Raw genomic sequence first — 21,196 nt, forward strand, 5'->3', positions numbered from 1 at the left:
AGTTAAAGGTAAATAAATGTATTAATATACAGTATTATCCAGAGCACAACATTTAACATAGAACTATCAACTGCATATTCACACTGATGTGCGATGAAAAAAGTGAAAGCTTATATAAAACTAAAACGCCCTTGCTAGCTTGGAGTGATGGCTAAAGCTTCAAGGACACATTCTGAAACAGCAGAACTTGCTCAGTCTGCACTGTGGGTTTTTCCTTTTTTTCTTTTTTTTAAGTGTGCTGTATTAACATAATGTAGCATTGCCTGGCTTGCAGGACCGAGGGTGTCCATGTAAAGCTAAGCAGGAACAGAATACATTGTACATTTTCTCAATCACTCTGTGCTGGGTCTCTGGCCCTGTCCTGCGTCAGTGGCCTGTCGTTCATCACTTTAGAGCTCCATGCGAGAATGATGGATAGCCCACTGTCTTACAGACACAAAGGCAGTTAATATTCCTGTCCCAAGTTTTTCAGAACATTGTCCTCACATTCAACCCCAGAGACCAACAATAGCCATAGGAATGATGGCACGTGCCTTATTTTTGGGAATTTTGACACAGTGTTCCTCACATGGTGCAGTACCATGTGACCAAATGCAACAAGAACAATGACCACGTAAGTCAGTCCTGCCGAAAAGAATACAAAAGTGGGTCTTTGCTACCATATCGTCACCCCAGATATAATTCCAGACAGTTAAACAGTACAGTGCTTTCCCAATATGGAACATCAATAGTATGTTACCCTTGAGCATGCCAAGAAAATAACATTGCACAATAAATACAGGTTCCAAAAATGCCCCAATGTTACAATACTGAAATGTGTCTGGAGAGTGACCTGGACTTGCTCCGGGCAAAACCAGAATGCAACAGGCACTGAAGACTTCCTCACACCTTAGTCAATCCACTGGTCACAAACATGGTCCTACATGCTTCATTAATAAGAAAAAAAACAACCAAAAAAAAAAAAAAAAAAAAAACCCCAAAACAACCACCACGGAACACTGCAGAGGAAGATTTTTGAAAGGTTATGGGGTGTATTAAGATAGGAAAAAAAAAGAAAGAAATGAAACTGTGTTGGGAAATACCAGAGAATTCACACCTAGTCAGCTTTGGTTTTGTCCAAACTTACTTGTCATAGGACAACTTGAATTATAATTGGCTAGCAATGTGCTTGTAATTAGTCATTTATAATATGGATGGCTCCAACTCGTTTGAAAGAACGGCAGATTGTCTCTGGTGGAGACGTGCCTCTATATACACTGTTGTACTGCATCATAGAATTTAACTCAGATGTTATTCAGTGTTGCTGGCCAACAAGCGTAATTTGGCATGTTAATCAAAAAATTAAAAATCTTCAGTAGTTGTATTCCTCCTTTTATTACCCATATCATGATGGCTAAATGTAGTTTTCTTGTTAAGGGAAATAAGTAACGTTCTTATAATCAGGAGGCGGAAGTGTCACTTCCTCTTACAGAGTAGCCAAAATGGATCCCCGTCCACAATCACTAGGCAGCCATTTCTCAGTCCACCCTGAAGCCTAGCACATTACAGAAACCTCTGTGGCTACCATGTTCCAGTGTCTCCTGGAAATGCTTAGGCTGTGGTGTAGCGGGCAGCAGCCTTGGCGTAGTTGTAGTAACCCATCTCAGCCAGTTTGGCGAGGTCCTGTGCGTTGTTGCTGGCCAGGTTCTCCCGCTCGCTGTAGTCGAAGCTCTCCTCCTCGTAGTCCTCCTGGCCATCCATGTCAGGCAACGTGTCTGAGGAGAGAAAGACGCACTTGCTGAGTCCACACTGGTTTTAACACCCCCTGCACTGAACCACATCATTTGTAATCTGCAGCTGTACACACTTTCAGCTGCTGGTCAATAGAACATTTTAGAAGTTTTGGTCAACATGAAACAGAGTTTCTTGTCTCTCTGGCATGCAGCATTCTAGTGGCTTAATCTCTGCTCACTAGTATTTACTAAACAGAGTGAATCTGATGCCTTCCAACAAATGCAAGGATTAGACGGCAGAATCACAGTGCCAGTCCCAGTCACTTGTTGTGCTGTGTGTGTGAATCACAGGCTTTACTACAGTCTGAAATGTACTGCTGCTTGCCATGATAACACATCATATCCATCTAGTTCAATTGAAAATATGAAACATTATTTTGCTATATTGCACTCACTTCAGTTTTAAGTTGAGCAGTATAATCTGATTCATTGTTCATGTAGCCATAATATTGTTGAATCTTTTGGGCATAAGGCAAGGGTGTATGTATTAGAAGACTGCCTAGCCCTTACCATTAAAAAAAAAAGAAAAAAAAAGTCCAGATTGCAGTAATGTAGCTCTAGTATACTGCGACACCATGAGCCTCAGTGAGACAAACCAGTGAATGCCGTTACCTTGCCCATCCGGTGAGGCGTCCAGGATGCCGTGTTTGACCTTCATGTGTCGGCTGAGGTTCCCCTTAAGATTGAACTTACTGGTGCAGTAGGGGCACTTGAAGGGCTTGCTACCTGCGTGAAGGTGCATGTGTCCCAGGAGATTGTACATTCTGTTGAAGGACTTCCCGCACACCTGAATAGCCACACATTGAAAACACATTGGTTTTCACACTGGAAGCCAAAGAGGCTTGGTTAAATCTCAATGGGGATACATAATTTCTCTAGCCTAATTTAAATCAAATCTTGAAAGTAAGACAAAATGCTTGCACTTTTTCCTGAAGTTATGCCTAGTCAGAGTCTGGGTTTAAATAACTTGTTCCTGTCTCACCTTGCACTTAAAGGGTTTGACAGGAAGGTGGACGATCATGTGGGTTTTGAGGGTTTGTTTCTGGACGAAGGTCTTGAAGCAGACGTGGCACTGGAAGGGCCGCACACTTGTGTGGATCAGCATGTGGCGCTTAAGGTTGGCCGAGAGGGTGAACTCACGAGAGCACACGTCACATTTGTAGTCCTTCAGCCCCTTGCAAAGAGACGCAAGTGGCAAACAGTAATCAAAATCAGTTTAGAGTTGCTTTGTTGTCAGGTTTATTTTTAAAAAAAATAAAGAAATTCTGTCGATTCTTTCTGCAGGCTTGCTGAGGTGTAAGGGGAGTTAGCAATAGAATTAGATGAGAAACAGAGATGGTTGCCATAGACACAGCTGAAGCTATAGGATGCTTTGGCTGCTTGTCTTGCTTGCTCACAAGAATTCATAATTCGAGGGGGGGGGATGCACACACTGTAGTTATCGCAGTGCTGCAGGACAAACAAACAAGAACCAATCCACGAACCAGTGCACATTTGAATGTGTTTGATTTGCAAACACACCTGACTCAACTTATCAGCTCATTAACAAGCCATCCAAGCCCTTTAATGGGTAATGGGTACATTAGTTGTGGGTGAACAGCGCATTGCCAGTGCAGTGAAACTCCCGGAGCAGTGCTGGAAAACACTGACACATGCAACTGATAGCTCAGCAGCGCAACCAAGTGTTGTAGAGAACATGGTGCTTAGACAATGGAATGGCATGTTTGTTTGCTACAGGGAAGTGTGGACCAACATTCATACAGAATGCTGCTAACCTGTTAAGGTAAAATTTGTAGGAAGTACAGTATTTGTCTACACTCACTGAAAATATTTAGTTGGCACAATTGTACAACGCATTCTTATCACCCTAACTAGGTCAGAAACCTTTTTTACACATCAGTATTTGTATTTTGTACACAACATGCCTAAAATTTTACACACTAATGGCAATGGCACAATTTCAACATCTTCAGACAATAAAGATTTATCTAATTTAACCAACATTATGCAGCCTTTATAAAAATCTCTAGTTACTGGTAATTTTCATAGTAAATGGGTTTGTCTTGTATCTGGCTACTGCATTGTTAGTCTTTGTTCTTTCTCCATCATTAATTGTATGTAGTGGTTACAGGCAAACCCTAATATGCTCGGATAATATGAGGGTTAATATAATATTCATGATGGTGGTTTCTCATCACTAAGACTGCTATACAAAAAGATGTCTACACATAGTGATTATAGATTTTTCATGAACACCTTGAAGCTGGGCCAAATGGTAGTAGAAAGACCTACAAAACAGCATCTTTTAAAGCTGTAATGCTTGTGTTCGGCCTGGAGCAGCCTTATACTGAGGTGATTTGTGAGGCAATATCTGTATGCAGCGATTTCACATTGTTGTAAGAATAATAAATTTGATTTATGTAGCGTCATTCATAAGCCCAAGGTCACGTTACAGAGATGATCCTTAACTAATGATAAATAGAATTCCATTATAAGGCAATAAATGTCTTATGTAAGCATTCATGAAGACTTCATTAATGCCCACCAAGTTACTGGGAATGCATTATATAGGATTCTCTGAATGCTTTATATAGCCTTATGGTAGAGCATTATAGGAAGATCGTATAATAACCTAATGTAAATGGTTATCACATTTTGAAAGCAGGGTGAATGGAAAGTGTTTCAGTTTAAATGCAGCTAACGTGTATTCTCCTCTATTTTCTGTAGTCTGCAGTCATTATGTGATGAATCATAACCAGATAGAGAGAGAGAGAGAGAGAGATAGATAGATAGATAGATAGATAGATAATAGGGACGTATCAGGTTATGTGATGTTCACAGCATAAAGCACACAGAAGAAAGCAACTCCCCATTGGAGCTAAGAGCAATACCAGGGAGGGCTCTATGGTAGCAGGAGAAGCAGATTGGTTTGCTGCAAGATAGAGTTCATTTTACACTGAAACCGTTTTGGCAACCTGAGTCTCATGACAAACTGAGATACATGCTACCAAACAAGTGATCTCACAGCTAATTTTTAACCTCCAGCAAGGATACATTCCACATTGCTCTAGGCATGTATACTCAGACCTGCAATACAGTCAGCATGGTCACCACTGGGCTGGAGAGTAGGGAGTATGGTTCAGACACTTCATGGGCAACCATTCAAATAAGGGATTGGAGAGTTCGTAGGAAGGCAAAAGAAAAAGGCAGAGGTTAAAAGTACCTTGTGCTCGAGGGCCTGCTGTGTCAGTACCTTGTGCGTGAGCATGTGCTGCTTGAGGTGGTGCACCTGCACAAACTCCATGCCGCACTCGGAGCAGACGAAGGGCCGCATGTTCTGGTGCTTCATCAGGTGGTTCTGGAGCTGGCTGCGGTAGGCGAAGGACTTGTGGCACTCGCCACACTGGAAGGTGGCTGGGCCCTGGTGGCTGACCTGGTGGCGTCGCAGGTGGGCGTGCGTAGGGAACTCCATGCCACACTGCGTGCACACGTGGCAGTGGCCATTCTCATGCTTGGCTTCGTGCGTGCGCAACTCGCTGGGGTAGGCGAAGCCGCGGCCGCAGAAGCGGCAGCTGTACGGCTTCACGTCCGAGTGCTGCAGCATGTGACGCTTCAGGTGGCTGGTCTGCGTGAAGGCCTTCTTGCAGACGGTACACTTGTGCGGCCGTGTGCCCTGATGTGTGAGCAGGTGCGTCTGCAGGTGGCTGGGCTGCTTGAAGAGCTTACCGCAGTGCAGGCACTCATGCGGCTTGATGCCGTTGTGCCCCAGGATGTGCGTCACCAAGTTGTATTTGGATGTGTACGACTTCTCGCACATGCGGCATTTCCAGCGCTTCAGGCCCTCGCCGACATCCACGCAGTACGACTCGTCGATCTGCACGTTGATGTCCAGCCGGTCGATTTGCATGCGCCGGCCCACCGAGTTCTCGCCATCTGCCCACGGCAGGGCCTGCCCGCTGTCCTCGTAGTCAGCTGCCAGGCCCATCTCGGCCGCCTCATAGGCTACCACGCTGGACTCGTAGTAGCGCCTCATCACAGGGCTCACCTCCACCTCTGGTGTCTTGAGGTTCAGTGCCCTCTCCTCCTCCTGCTCTTCCTCCTTCCTGGCTCCTTCCTCTGGCCGGCTGGCTGCTCCACTCTCCCGGCCCCCAGGGCTGCGTCCCACAGCCCGGGACTCCGTGTCTGAGTCGGTGTCTGTCTGCTGTCTGCTCAGCTCCTTGCCGAGCTCGGCGCAGCCTTTGTTAGTGTGCTCCTCCTTCAGCGGGACCCTGTGGGGCGTAAGGTCCAGCACCTCGGGCTCGCTGTCAGTGTGAGAAGCATTCAAGCGGTAGCAGGAGCTAGAGAACTCTGGCCTCTCTCCTTTCACGTGGGCCCGTATGTCAGGGGATTTCGCCGTCGGCTCAACCACCTCTTCCACCCGTGGCCTCTTGTTCCTCCCCCGGGGCCCAGGGCGCCTCCTCTCTGACACCCTGTCCTCCCCATGGGGCTCTGGCAGGTAGTCTCCATTGGCCCCAATCAACTGGTCTGCATATTCATACTCCATTGCCTCTGTAGGGGGCGGGGGGCAGTCGCGTGCTTCTCCCATGTAGAAGCCATTAGGGGCGATGGTGGCACCGAAGATCTCGTTCTGAGATATGAGCCCAAGCACGGCAGCTTGGGCCAAGGACAGGACCACCACCGGGTCAGTCTGCGTGCCAGCGTCCACAACACGCGCCATCACCCTGGAATAGCAGTGGACCAGAGGGACTTCCTGCTCCTGCAGATCCTTCAGCAGAACGGGAAAATATACAGACAATATAGAGCGACAGTAAATCCAAATGGATACAGATTTGCTACAGTAGTCCTGGCAACAAAAACTGTACAGTGGCGTCATGGCAACACTCACTACAATAGGATCCTAGCAACCATGTCAGTGCAACAGCATCACAGTAACACCAGAGCTAAAGAGTCAAGGTGACAAACAGTGTGACAGTATGGAATGCTATCTCCCTTTAACTAGGAAACTATTGCAGACATTCCCTGCCCCCCCCCCCCCCACCATATCATAGTGAGAGAGAGAGAGAGAGAGAGAGAGAGAGAGAGAGAGAGAGAGAGAGAGAGAGAGAGAGAGAGAGAGAGAGAGAGAGAGGCTCCATCTTGCAGAGGCTAAGGGCTCATTAGATGGAAGGGATAAGGCAGATCTATGTAAAGCACCATGCTTCCTTCCTCAGAGGCCTTTAAAAGAACCTGGAGCACAAAGGGAGCCCAGGTCCAACCAGGAAGTCCACATCCGTGGACTGTCCACAGCATTTCCTCTGAAGTCCAGCAGCACCACTGCTGACCTGAAGACTGGAGTTGTTAGTGCTGTAGCTAATGTTAACATGGTTAGAGAGGAAAAGGGTTCAGAGTTGAACTCTGTGTGTGGCTTGGCCCAGCAGTAGATATAATAAGCATTACTCTAGTGAGACTAATGACGGTGAACATCTAATGCTCCGTTTTCATGCAGGCTGAAAGGCGATCGCGTCCATACTCGATGCTTTAGCTCCGAGGCCACTGCACTAGAGTACACAACACCTGCAAACGGGGCATGCAGCCATGGAGGAAGATTTGAACCACAGACTCAGACTCTCTAGGGGTAAAACATGCTGGAACAAAACATGAACACTTCAGGGTGATTATCATCTCTAACAAGGTGCTACCTTGATGGGTGTAGATATTCAAGGCCAGACGACTGTAGCTTTGCGCATATGCAAACAAATGGGCTCTGCATGAGAATACGCGACTGAAAGGCAGTGGTAGTGAGTGACAGCTATAAAATGGGGAAAAAGAGAGAGACAGACAGAAGTGAGAGAAACGGAGAAAGACTGAGAAGGGGAACCTGGATGCCCCGATAACCACGTCATTTATAATTACTGCTTTTAAAGCTGCCAGAGGGAAGAGAAAGAGAGAGTGTGAGTGAATGAGTGAATGAAAGAGGGAGAGATTGAAAGAGGAGTGAGTGAGAGAGTGAGGGAGGGAGGGAAGGGTGATTTAGGGAGCATGTAAAAGAAAGCAATAGAGGAAAAGGGAGGGTGGGGGATGAGAGATTGAGTGAGTGAGGGGAGAGGAGAGTGAGGGAGAGAAAGATAAAGAGAGATAAAGAGAGAAAGAGTGAGAGGAAAAGAGCAGGGAGAGGGAGGGGTTAGTGGGGGAAGAGAGACTGAGAAACACACACACACACAGAGAGAGAGAGAGAGAGAGAGAGAGAGAGAGAGACAGAGAGAGAGAGAAAGAGAGAGCGTGCGAGAGAGAAAGATAAAGAGAGAGACAGAAAGAGGGAGTGGGAGGGGTTGCGGGGAGTGAGAGACTGAAACAGAGAGAGGGTGAGAAAGAGAGCAAGAGCGGGGAGGGAGGGAGTAGGAAAGAAGGAGCAGAGAAAAAAAAACATGACAAAATGAAAGGCAGAGAAAATGAAAGACAGAAAGACAAATGAAAGAGAGAGCCAGTCAGGCAGGATAGCAGCAATAGCTTGGAGGAGAGGTGAACTGAATGTAAAAATAGTTTTAGAAAACAAAACCATGAGATTAACACATAATGAGTGTGTGTGTGTGTGTGTGTGTGTGTGTGTGTGTGTGTGTGTGTGTGTGTTTGAAGAGAAAGATAACAAGAGACATAGTGTAGTTGAGACAGACAGAATAGTGCTAGACAGAGCGAGAGGTAGAAGCCAGACAGAAAGAGAGGGAGGTTAGACTACCCTTATCAGTAAATATTCTCCTGGCACTCTGAAAAGTCATTTCATGTCCCCTATTTTAAGAGAAAATGGAAAAAAGTGAAACTTTTTAAACAGCAATTAACAAACTTTGAAATGAATCAGCAACGCAGACACATTTCCATTGGTAAAGCTAATGTGTGCTAAAGGGAGGCACTCACCTCATTGCTCCTGGTGTGATGTTTAAGGTGTTTCAGGGCTCTCATCCTTCAAGTGAAGTGTGGAGCAAAAAAAACCCACCTCCTATTTATATCTGAGGGAGTGAAAGGGGCGGAGCCTCTGCTCATCCTCCTCCTACTGTTGCTGTTATCAGAACTGACTGTGCCGGCCTCTCTCTACCTCACTCGCTCTCTCTCTCTCTTGCACTCTGTCTTTCCCTCTTTCTTTCTCTGTCTTTCTCCCCTTCTCTCTCACGCACACCACACACACCACACACACACCCCCATTTCTTCTTTTCTCTTTCCTTCTCTCTAGCCTCCCTTCTTCTCTCCCCATCGTTCTGTCTCTCTCACTTTTGCTCTCTCTCTCTCTCTCTCTCTCTCTCTCTCTCTCTCTCTCTCTCTCTCACACACACACTTCTGTATTACTTCTCTTTCTCACGCACACACTCAATACAGCATGACCCTTCAACAAACATATTTCTCTAAAAAGCCCATACAAACAAAAGCGCTTGCTTCAATTCTTTATAGACACACAAACAGACACACACCTACCTCTTTTTCCCTCAGAGGCATGTTCTTCAAACACGCAAACATGCTTCAAGCTATCAACACACACACACACACACACACACACACACACACACACACATCTGTAATCACTGGAACACTCACTGTCAGATAATGCATATGATGTGTTGAATTTTTTACTTCCTAGAGTAGCTGAGGATAGTTACACTGGGTCTGTTTATTTCCAAATTTCAAATAATTAAGCTGCAAGACGTTACACAATGTCTGAAAGCTAGTGTGAAAAAAAAGAATGACAAAAGAAAGAAAAGGAGAAAGAAAAAGGAGAAAAGCAGTTTGGAAAGAGAGGGAGGGAGGGAGGGAGGGAGGGAGACAGACATGGGGGAGAGAGAGAATAAGAGGAAGAGGGAGGGGGAGTGAGACAGAGGTATAGAGGGAGGGGAGGAGGGGGGTGACAGAGAAATAGAAAGAGAGAAAGAAGAGAGGAGAGAGAGGTGGGGGAGGGTGAGAAGGAGAGAATGCAGCAAAAAAGAGGAGGAAGAGAGAGACTGGGGGAGGGAGAGCGAGAGCATAAGAAAAGATGAGGTCAAAGAAAGAGAAAGACAGAAAGAAAGAGAGTAGGGAGGGGAGGGTGCTTGAGAGAGGGTGGGGATTGAAAGAGAGATAGAGGGAGCGGAAGGCTGAAAGAGAGAATGCAGTGAGTGAGAGAGAGGGAGAGAGAGAGAGAAATAGAAGAAAAGGGGGATGGTGGAGTGTGAAAATAAAAAGAAGAGTCCATCAGCAAGAGAAAGAGGGGGAGTGCAGAGTGAAGAGAAAGGAGGGGAGCAGGGGAATGGAGAGAGAGGAAAGGAGAGAGAGAGAGAGAGAGAGAGAGAGAGAGAGAGAGAGAGAGAGAGAGAGAGAGGAAAAGGAAAACAGCAGGGAAAGAAATTAACTATTTAAGTTCCAGTTTTTCTTAGGTTCTAAACAGCATGCTAGGCTACCTGGCTGATGGATCCTGGGCGTGTACTAAGGTGCTCCAGTACATAGCCGATCTCTATTATGGAACAGGTAGGGGATTAGGACGGGGCTTCCTGTTGGCTTATTAACAGCAGGGTCTGGCCCAGCTGTCCCACAAAAGACCTTCTCATGTCCCTGTCCCGCTATTCCAGAATGGAACACACCTGAGCAGTTTTGCCAGTGTGTACTGTATGAGGAGTGGGGGACATTTTTCATTACTGAGCGGGAAAGGGCAATCCAGAAGGGGAAAAAAAAGGAGAAAGAAGGAAAAAAAAAAATCAAACATTGTTGGAGAGTACAGAGAGAATGTGTGAGAGAGAATGAGGAAGGGAGCAGCTGTAAAAGAGTGAGGGAGATGAACACGTGAGTAAGGGAGGAAGGGAAAGAGAGAGAGAGAGAGAGAGAGAGGGGCGAGAGAGAGGACAGAGGGAAAGATAGGGAGAGGGAGGGGAGGGAGACAGACAGAGATAAAGAGAGATTGAGGGAGGGTGTGAGTGAGGGGGAAAGATAGCAGGAAGTTGAGAGAGAGAGAGAGAGAGAGAGAGAGAGAGTGCAAGGGAAGAAACAAAGAGATAAGAGACAGAAAGACAAAGAAACCACATGGAAGAAGAAATGACTGGGGACACGTACATAAAACAACACGGAGCCATGCCTGTGGGGAGAAAGGAAGAGGGGGATTGACAACAAAAGTTGAGGAAAGAGAAAGAATACCCTGGCTCCTCTCCAGGCCCACATCTCCGAGAGGACGAAGGAAGAGAAAGGAAAAGCTCAAACCTGTCCACTTGCCCAGAAGTATCAGGCTTCCGCAGACCAACCCTAAAACACACACTTGCACACGCAGAATAATACACAAAGAATAATGAGCGCTCAGGAGTCTTTTGCCGTGTTTGTGTGTATCTACAGGTTACTGCAGAGGGAAATTTTCTGAGAGGGCAACCGACAACTCTATGCTGTGTGTGTGTGTGTGTGTGTGTGTGTGTGTGTGTGAGCGCGCATGTGTGAGCGCGTATGTGCGTGCCTGTGTATGCGCAAGCGTGTGTGTGTGTGAGTGTGTGTTGAGTTTCTCTTCAAGTCTCTACAGAGAGAGAGAGAGAGAGACTCGGAGTACTCTATAGCCTGCGTTCTTTGTGTATGTGTACCTGAGTTTTCTACAGCAGTGAGAAAGACTGCGCTTTTACTTTTACTCTGTGTACTCTGTCTCCCCACACTTCTCAACAGAAAGAGAGAGAGAGAGAGGGAGCGTGTGAGGAAGGGGAGGGGGCATTGGGAGAGAGGGAGAGGAAGAGACTCAGAGAACATCTCTGCCTGCATTGTGTGCATGTCTGTGTGTGTGTGCCTGTGTGTGTGCCTGTGTGTGTGTGTACTCACCAACGTACATGTACAGGTTTCTGCACTAGGCAGAGAGTGAGCGAGGCAATGGGAAGTAGGCCTTAACTGGTCTAGATGGGTTACTGAGACTCAAGACTACTGAGCTGGGATTTCCATGCTCGCACACACACGCATGCACAAGCAATCTACTGGGGAACGAGACCAGACACAAACACACATGCACGCTTTCACTTCTCTGCATTGCCAAATCAACACAGCACTCACTTGGACTAAGAAAATGTACCCTATCCTGCCACTACTGTCTGCATTAGAATAGTGCACAGAGATATAGAATCAAATAATCAAAGTTTATGCTTTTAAGGGTTAACAAGTTAAGCACAGTTTTGATCTATTTTCTATGCAGTTTCCATCAATAAAGTTCTTGTTCTGTAATAAAAAGTACAATACACAGCACACGCTAAAGAAACTGAGCCATGAATTAAGTGCGCACCTTTGCCGTGTGTTGACTGATTTGTCCTTTGCTGAATTCTTCCCTCTCCTGTTCCTCCCCCACTCATCTAAAAACAAGGTCCAATGAATATCTAGATTTTGATTAATCTTTTTCTTTTCTGCTTCTTTTTCTGCTTTTTCTATCTTTTCATTTCTTTTTCTTTTTCTCCCATATTAAATGTTCATACAAAAGTTTGCAAGTCCGGATCTCTCAACTTTTATCCAGTCCTGAAGATGGAGTCTGTCTTCCTATAGGCTCCTACTCTGTTCATTCAGAGGGTGTCCCAGGCATAGGATGCTGGTAAGGAACATGCAATCTTGATTCTGCTTGGTTTCTTTGAAATAAAAATTGGACTTCTGAGTTCTCCCCCAGACATGATTTCTGAAAGAGGCTGGCACCTTGCCTTCAACACACAAGCTGAAATAATATGTTCTTTTGATACAGGGTATGAAGCTCCAATTATGATTTTTTTTAATAACTGAAAATATTAGGTTAGTCAACTTAGTCAATCTACAAACTTTAATAAAGTATGACTACCATGAAAAGGATCAGAGATCAAAATTAGCTCCTAAGTAACTGATGAGTATGCCAGAATCTGCTGAGAATGAACAGTTTAGTCTTGCTTTTGCTGACTTCCCCTATGAGAAACATGACCAACTTTATGAAAATATGGCCCCAGCTGTTATAGCGGTCTCTCAATGTCAGTCATGGGCACCAAGGACTTTGTTTATCCACCTTTGATACATAATAACATTTCATATTAAGTCAGATTGTTATTACGCAAACATTTGCCCCTAAATAGTATCCACTGAAGTGGTGTTTATTTACAACTGGTTTGAATTGTTGGGCTTCATACATACAGCATGTTTATAGAGAGGGAATAATTTTCCTTTGTTCATAGGAGAATAAATATGTTGGGAACTGCTACAGTAGGCTTATGGCAGATGTAAACTGACACCCCCCCTTTCCAGTAACACTAGTTACTGCAATGTTCACACTGCATCACTCTGTTGGTGATGATTTTATCTCATGATTTTATTTTTACTATCACAATATATCTTTGCCATGGTTATCACGCTGTATCCGTATGTAAAGAAGCAGCCAGGAGAGTAAGCACCCTGTCCTTGGATCCATTTATTGCCAATAATATTTTTTATAAATTCAATTACAGATATAATTCAGTTACTGAAATGATCTTAGGTTAGACCGCTAACCTTCTAATCTAAATTATACCATTACACATTTAGAGAAATTTGTATGTTGAAGGTCTTTATAACTGTTTATATAGAATCTTTATGTATTTGACTCAGGACTTCAGGTATAGCCATGCTTATGCAGATAGTTGATAAATACACTCATTACCCAGTTTATTAGATATAAACCTTGCTTCTAGAATCATTCTCCACTTTATTAGGTACACCTGTCTTACATTTCATGAACATTTTACAGGTGTACCAGTAGTGCTGCTTATATACTAGTACTTGCACTCACCATCTACTTTATTAGAAACATTAATTTGAAAAACCTTCTTGGTGGGAGATTATAGTTCATCTGCCATCGTCTCTTCATCCTTGGCCAGTTTCTCACCACAGCGCCACTGGAGGCTGGATATCATTGGCTGGCAGTCCACTTACAAGCCTCAGTAAAGCAGTGACACGGACACATGTAAAACACCACTGAGCCTGATCCCTACACAAGTGTACCAGTATAACATTGAAGTGTTACTGGTAACTGCCCACTATCCATACTGCAGTGGACCTGTGAACAAAAACTGACCAGTTATAGCCAGAGTGGAAGGACAAACTGTACCTGAAACAGGTGGGTTACACTCTAATGGTACATAGGCAGCAGTAATGATATATAAACAGTGGTACTGGTATATAAGCATTAATACTGATATATAAGCAACAATACTGGTATATAAACATTACTGGTTTATACTGTAAGGAGCAATATAGCAGCAATACTACTAACTAAGCAATTTCAAGAAATTCAGGTGGAAAAAATTTAGTCTAAGGATTGCAAATATCTTGTAATATATTTTCAGGTAACATTAGAGTCAGGGGCAGGATTTGGCTTTTTTGAGTGTAATGCAAGAGTTTTGTGAATCCATTTTTTCCTTTTGAAAGTGGAACAAAATTTTTGAAGATTTAATGTAAAGTTAATTGTGTAATCTATTCATCAGAGTGCTATGGGCTGGAAGTATTTTGTATAGATTAAATCCAGAACAGATTAAAGGAGCAGAATTAATGCCCTACATGCACCTTATATATATATAATTAATAGGAAGCATATATATGTGTTGCAGTGGTAGCTCAGTGGTTAAGGTACTTGACTAGCTGTTAGTAGGTTGCCAGTTCAAGCTTCACCACCAGGATGCCACTGTTGGACCCCTGAGCAAGGCCCTTAGCCCTCAATAGCTCATGCTGTGTTCAGTCAGAATTGTAAGCCACTTTGGATAAAAGTGTAAGATAAATGCAAAATATTACATTGTTAAACACTTAGGCTCATCTAGGTTAATTTTAATAGCATAGTGAGATTTAATGAATGCTTTAAATAACAACATTGCTTTATTGTTGTACATTATAAAGTGTTGACTTCTCCATATAACTCAAAGGCTAACAGATGAGTTACTGTTTTGTGTGGTGTATTGAAACAGCTTATTCATGAGCATGATCAGAACATGTCACAAGTGTAGACAGCATCAGATGCACAGAAGGCAGATGATAGGCCAACTACCTGTTTTACTGATCATTAAGGTTTTGTACATTATGTTATTCGTTTGTACTGCAGTGTGAAAGTAAGCCTTTAAAATCTACACACTCTTTGACTTTAAAGTGTTCCATGAGGTTTCACCATTTTCTCACCTTGAAAGGAAAGCATGTGAACTTTATACCTCTTGTAACAGTTGATCATTATCTCACGTACATAACGGTCATTCATACGTGTGTGTTGATTGTCATGCTCTCACTTGCAGAGAAGTTGGATCTGACTGTACGTAGCCCTGTAATTGTGCCAACAAAATGTGGTGTGTGTCTCTGTGTAGGTATGTGCATAACAATAAAGCATAACAATAACATCATCGCAATAATAATATGGATAGGAATAATAGGAACAGATAAAATAAAGCAATAATTGTTGCCATTCTATAACCCTTACTTCCAGAAATAATTCATTAGTGGATCTAATTTATTAACATAATTAATGTGAGTAAACAGTGCTGACAGTTAAATAGGTGTAGAGTTTATACACGCTGTGCTAGGAGTTGTTTGCCTGCAAAGTAGTTGTGTTCACATAAGTAGAGGCTACCTCCTCAGCCTACTCAACCCTGCACATTTATTTGGCTGCAACCCCCCTTGCTTACTTACAGAGCCTACAGTTCCAGGCAGGGCTCGGCTGGAACATATGGAGAAGGGAAGAACAGCTTGTGCAGAAGTAAGGCTGACTGGCTCAAACACTACCCTATGGAAAGCACAACCAGACAAGGGCGCTCTCTGTCCTTACCACAAACCTATCACTCAGAGTAAGGTGGAGCACTGGAGGCGGGCATCGCGGTGAGGCTTGAGCCCTTTGGTGCAGCATGGCCCGCTGTCATGCCCGCCATCAGTGGGGTGAAGTCAGGGTGAAGAGAACCCGGGGGAGGGGGTTGCTTAGCATGTGTCAAGCTCCCCGCACATGCTACGCACAGCCAGCTCCTTGGAACATCCTCATCTGCACTACGTGAAGGCTCACTGCTGTCCCTGGATCTCTTAATCTCCTTCACGTCGACCTGCTGTAGGCGCCCTCCACATCTCCTGGCATTTCATTGTGACCATGTTTGTGTTTTCAGTGAGGCTCCTCAGAAATCGCCAGTTGCAGTGCAAAACACACAAACACACATGCACACACATATACACAATATGCTAAGGAACGGGTGCACTCCAGATCCTAAATAAAAGATTACTCCTCTCATTCAGCATAGGGGAACAAAATGGAGAGCGAGAATATTGGGAAAGGAATGGCTGTGCTAATGGTTGTGTGGAGAGAGCCAGGGAAAAGATTGAATAAAAAAGAGAAAAGACAGAGAGTTGAGGGAGGAGAGGAGAAGAGCATTCAGCAAGGAGGATATAAAAGGAACAGAGAGGGGGGCGAGGGAGGGAGAGAGACAGAGCTATGGAAAGAGGGAGAGGGAGGGAGAAGGAGAGAGAAAGAGAAGAGCGTGTGAGAGGGGGGGCAGATGAGAGAGTGAGAGAGTGGCAAGAGAGAGAGAGCGAGAGAGTGAGAGGAGAGATCAAGAGAGAGGAAGGGAGGAGGGGAGGGAGGGTGAGCAGGAGAGAGAGCAAAGGGAGAGAGAGAGAGAGAGAGAAAGAGAGAGCAAGAGAGAGAGAGAGGAGAGAAAAACAGAGGGGGAAGGGAGGAGGAGAGAGAAAGAAGAGAGAGCCACAAGAGACTCAAAAACCACAGAATAAGAATCCTGCGTCTGCCTCCAACTCTATACAGATAGACAAATATGAATGTAAATTGTCAGCTGTAGCCCATTGTCAGTGCATCTGAATAAACCGGCCATCCACATGCAGCAAAAAGCCAAGCTCAGAAGGCTCAAACTCACCATATCAGGCTACACAATCAACGTGGCCCTGGCTGTGTGCAACAGTGCCACTCCTCTACCCTCATCAATCTCCGTACACCGCGGGGTCAGAGGTCAAACCCCCAGCCGACTTATGTACCACTGAGCCTAAGGGAGCACCTAGCTCCCGTCGCTCAGCCTCATAATCCTGGATAATGGCAGTTAAATGGCCCAGTGGCATGAGGTAGACCTCCATTACTGCCATGGTTGCGCTTGTTGGGCTGGTTAGTTGAGCCATGAGCATTTTGCTCCCCGCACTGGCCGAAGGGAGCATAAGAACCAGTGTGGTGCTATAGGGCCACACTGGCAGCCCCAGTCTCCTTCCGAGGGCCCCACACTGAAGTAGAGAGGCCTGGTAACACTAGGGGTCTCTACAGTGCCTGGCTATGCGCAAAGACAGGATCCATACAGCCTGGCTGGAGCTGATGTCCCCTCTATACAGCCCGTCTCTCTTTTGTATTTCTCCCTCACCTCGCAGTAACAAATTTCAACCTGAATTACTTTTTCTTTCTCCCAAGTTTCATTCTTTTAAATCAAAACCCCTTTGTCTCTCTCTCTTCTTTTGTACCTTCTTCTTGTTTCCATGGTTACCCCTCTCTCCGCGCTGTACACTATCTATCTCTCCCTCCGTTCCCTCTCTGTCTCTCTCACTCTGTTCTTATCTTTCTCATTTTGCTTTCATCTCTGCCTCCCTTCCTCTTGCTTTATCCCACACCCTCCTCACTCCGCCTTTTATCTCTTTTCACTTTCATCTGTCTTTCACCTTTCTCTCCCCTTCAAGCCTGCCATTCCATCATGCTGTTTTTTTTTCTGTTTCTTACTTATGGAGTAGACGGAGAGACAGAGAGACAGAGAGAGTCAGAGAGAGAGAGAGAGAGAGGGAGAGGGAGAGAGAGGGACAGACAGAAAGAGAGGCGGGGAGAGAAAAGTTTCATCTGTTTCTATTGATTCTGCATTTTTAATCATTTTCCGTCTGTCCATTTTGGCCGTTTGCTGATTTAAATGTGTGCTAGACAGAGCAGTCATGTCTTACATACTCATCTATGGCCTGTTCTTTCTCTAGCCTCCACGCTAAGTTGATGCAGTGTCTGTAGTGTAGCAGGAGATATGTAGACTGATGGCTGTGTGCTATGCTGTGTAGTTATCGTGTTAACTATGTCACCCTTTGTGATCTTCCCGCTTTTAATTTCCGACGTTGCCCCTGGCAGGACGAGCGAATGTCGAGGTGCAACAGGACAGGGTGTCCCGCAGCCAGGCAGCTCAGACCCCTGCAGAAGAAGCTGTCGTGAGTCGCAGACCTGATTCGTAAGCTGCCGCTGTCAGGAGATAACAGGGATCCAGGGTGGCTATGGCAGTTTAACGCGACACGTCGTCACACACTGCCACTACGTGACAATTTCGACACCTCTCCAACAAAGCCAGAAAGCCACGCTGTACATGTAGAAAAGGAGACCTCGTGGTGCTATGTGCAACTAAAACATGTGGAACTAAAATATGACACGGGCAGGCCTGTACGCCTTGGAGAAAGTCCCTACAGCAGAGCCTTGCTGGGACTGAGTGCAGCAGGAGGAAGTTTTGTGCTCTAACTGAAACTAACCTCTCTCTCCCCTTCTCCTTCCCCTTTCCCTTTAAGTAGCAGAACTATTCAGAAAAGAGAATAAAGAAACACTGAATAGAGGAAGAGAAGAAATCGAGGTCCCAAAGAGCAGGAGAAAAGAGAGAAAAAAAAAACAATGAAAAGAAAAACAGGAATGAAAAGCAGTCAGAAAGGAAGAAAGAGAAGAAAGAAGGACAGCAACAGGGAGGGGAGACTGAGAAAAAGAGGCAAAGCAAAGCAGAGAAAACAAGCACTCTGCAGAGAGAGAGAGAGAGAGAGAGCGAGAGCGAGAGAGAGAGGGAGAGAGGAGGAGAGAGAGAGAGAGAGAGAGAGAGAGAGAGAGAGAGAGAGAGAGAGAGAGAGAGAAGTGGGGGAGGGAGAAGGAGGGCCTGGCTGTCTATTTACAAAGACATGTTTCAGTGCACATGGATTTGATGGTAAAACATAACTAGGGAATGAAATCTTGGTTTGATGGTAAAACCAACCCTCAGACAGAAATATTAGTTTTTACTGCCTGGATTCTCATTAGGCAAATTATTTGTAAGATCAGAGTGGCTCAATGGTGCCTCAGGAGCTAATGAAACTCACACCTACTACAGATTTAAACCATTTCAGTTCCATCTTGTTCAACGCATAAGCCAAGCAGCAGGTGCGCTTGGTTACAGTGTTGCAACCAATGCGAGCCAAGACAGCTTAAGTGGGCCAATGCAAATCCATCATGGAAAGCCCCACCTGGAGAAATGGACCCAGAACACAAAAATATAATCATCGGAACTCTACAGACAAAAGGGCACGGCTTCTCCTCCCGTTTATTTTGTGTCCGGTCCCGTGAGGGTGTTATATTTGGAAATGACTGATATCTCTTTGGCTTCATCCCATGAAAACAAATAGGACTGCATTCACATTGACCGCAAGCATACACTGGTATTGTAGGACCATCCCGCTATTTGTGTTACCATGTGGTGGTCCTGGCCATACGTGACGGCAACAGTAACAGCGTAAAGTTCTCCTGCAGAGTCCAGAAGGTTAACTCTTCCTGCGGGCAAGCATGATGTCATGATCGACAATCTGATACTGGCTATCAGAAACGCAATCTGTAATTGAAAACAATGACCTTCTGGCTGCAGTTTGGCTACATGACACGTGACCAACAATAATAATTTGTGCTGGCGGACAAAATGGAGAACAGAAGGGATGGAATCAGCAGCCTACCTGCAGTAATAACATTTAAGTTGCATTCATTGCAGGCTACTGAATGTTTCTGTCCCATGTCACATAAATGTTATCAATTACAAATTAACACACAGGTAAGATTCTGTGGCCACTGTAAAGGCTAAAGATGGTGTCACAGAAAAAGGATCTGTGCCATTTAAATTAAAAATGCTCAATGCATTTTAACACAGCATATCACACTGGGAAATTGAAATTATGCCCGTTCATTAACCAGGGTCACTGAAAAAAAAAAAAAAAAGATTCTTGATTAGCCAATTAGCCTAAATCAATTTTTATAATAAAAATGTAACAGAATCAGGAGGTAAGCATTCAAACTTGGGGGAGAGAGGTTCAGTAGGTACTGTCAACCACTCCAAAAACTAGAAACGACTGGATTCTATTTATTTATTATTTCTTTAATTTGTGCAAATTGTGCAAATTAGCCAGCAACCACTTCCATTATGAGCATGCACTTAAAACCACAGCAACCTGCTCAATGTATTAAGAAGGACAGGCTTAATTTAACCCCTATAGATTTTTGCAGATTAACTCACCTAATATTCAACCCAAGTCCATATCCTGGAGTGAGGCTGAAGTGATTAACTCTGTATGAACATCAGGGATGTGCCATAAATGCGGCACGTCGTATCCGTGACACTCTGGGTCCTTAGTTCATGATGATTCTGCACAGTTATCACCAGCAGACTACATCATCTCTGAACCCTGGCAGCATAACCTCTTGGATATGTGAATATTCAGGAAAAAGAACAAAGTTCAGCTATGATCAGTGGACTATGGGAAAACAAAACTGTAGCTAACTGAAACTGTTGACTTTACAAATCAAACTAATAATACAGTTTCAGTATTAGTTTTGTTTTTTCCAGGATGTTTTATTCTTAAGGTAGGTAAGCAAAGTAGGTTTGGCATTGCATTAGGTTAAGGTTAGCTATGCCAGTTATATGATGATGCATTGGCAACAGATGTCTTTGTTTTATGCCTAAATCATAGCCATTGACATTTCTCACCTGGAGAAAATTTTTATCTTATTTTTATCTTATCAGACCCATAGCCAAATGTAATTCTTGTAACTATTCAAACCAATTTTAACCACTAGACAGTTTATGTCTTATATTTGAGTTTTTAAAGATTATAATGTTAATTTGCCACACACTCACTTTATTAGGTACAACTTGCTATTACTGGGTTGGAACTTTTGCTGTCAGAACTAACTTAATTCTCCATGGCATAGATTCAACAAGGTGCTGGAATCTCCCCAGAGGTTTTGGTCCATATTGACATGATGGCATCACACAGTTGCTAGAGATTTATAAGCTGCAAATCCATGATGCAAATCTCCTGTTCCACCACATTGTAAAGGTGCTCTATTGGATTGAGATCTGGTGACTGTGGATGCCATCTGAGTACAGTGAACTCATTGTCATGTTCAAGAAACCAGTTTGAGATGATCTGAGCTTTGTGACATGGAACGTTATCCTACTGGAAGTAGCCATCAGAAGATGGGCACACTGTGGTCACAACGCGATGGACATGGTCAGCAACAATACTCAGATAGGCAGTAGTGTTTAAATGATGCTGAATTTATATTAATAGGCCAAAAGTGTGCCAAGAAAATATCTCCTACACCACCACCAGCCTGAATCCATGATTCAAGGCATGATGGAGCCATGCTTTCATGTTGTTTATGGCAAATTCTGACCCTACCATCTGAACGCCACAGTAGAGCAGACCAGGCACTGTTTTTCCAGTCTTCTATTTTC

General features: G+C 44.5%; 1 protein-coding gene across 2 annotated transcripts; it reads right to left on the bottom strand.

The window, feature by feature from the left end:
• Positions 1-2: 2 nt before the first annotated feature.
• Positions 3-9,251, bottom strand: znf710a (zinc finger protein 710a). Of its 2 annotated transcripts, none has more exons than XM_035525046.2 (5): positions 8,661-9,251; positions 5,026-6,537; positions 2,755-2,946; positions 2,385-2,559; positions 3-1,754 (listed from the first exon to the last, which is right to left on the bottom strand). In XM_035525046.2, exons 1-5 carry the CDS (start codon positions 8,703-8,705, stop codon positions 1,591-1,593), a joined length of 2,088 nt encoding a protein of 695 aa, XP_035380939.1. In that variant the 5' UTR covers positions 8,706-9,251; the 3' UTR covers positions 3-1,590. The 2 variants fall into 2 exon arrangements, with proteins under 2 accessions (XP_035380939.1, XP_026860382.2); XM_027004581.3 differs by having other exon boundaries at positions 4,996-6,537; positions 8,661-9,250.
• Between the last annotated feature and the right edge of the window lie 11,945 nt (positions 9,252-21,196).

This window comes from Electrophorus electricus, chromosome 6 (assembly GCF_041902795.1).
Source record: "Electrophorus electricus isolate QZ-2024a chromosome 6, ASM4190279v1, whole genome shotgun sequence".
NCBI lineage: Eukaryota > Metazoa > Chordata > Actinopteri > Gymnotiformes > Gymnotidae > Electrophorus > Electrophorus electricus.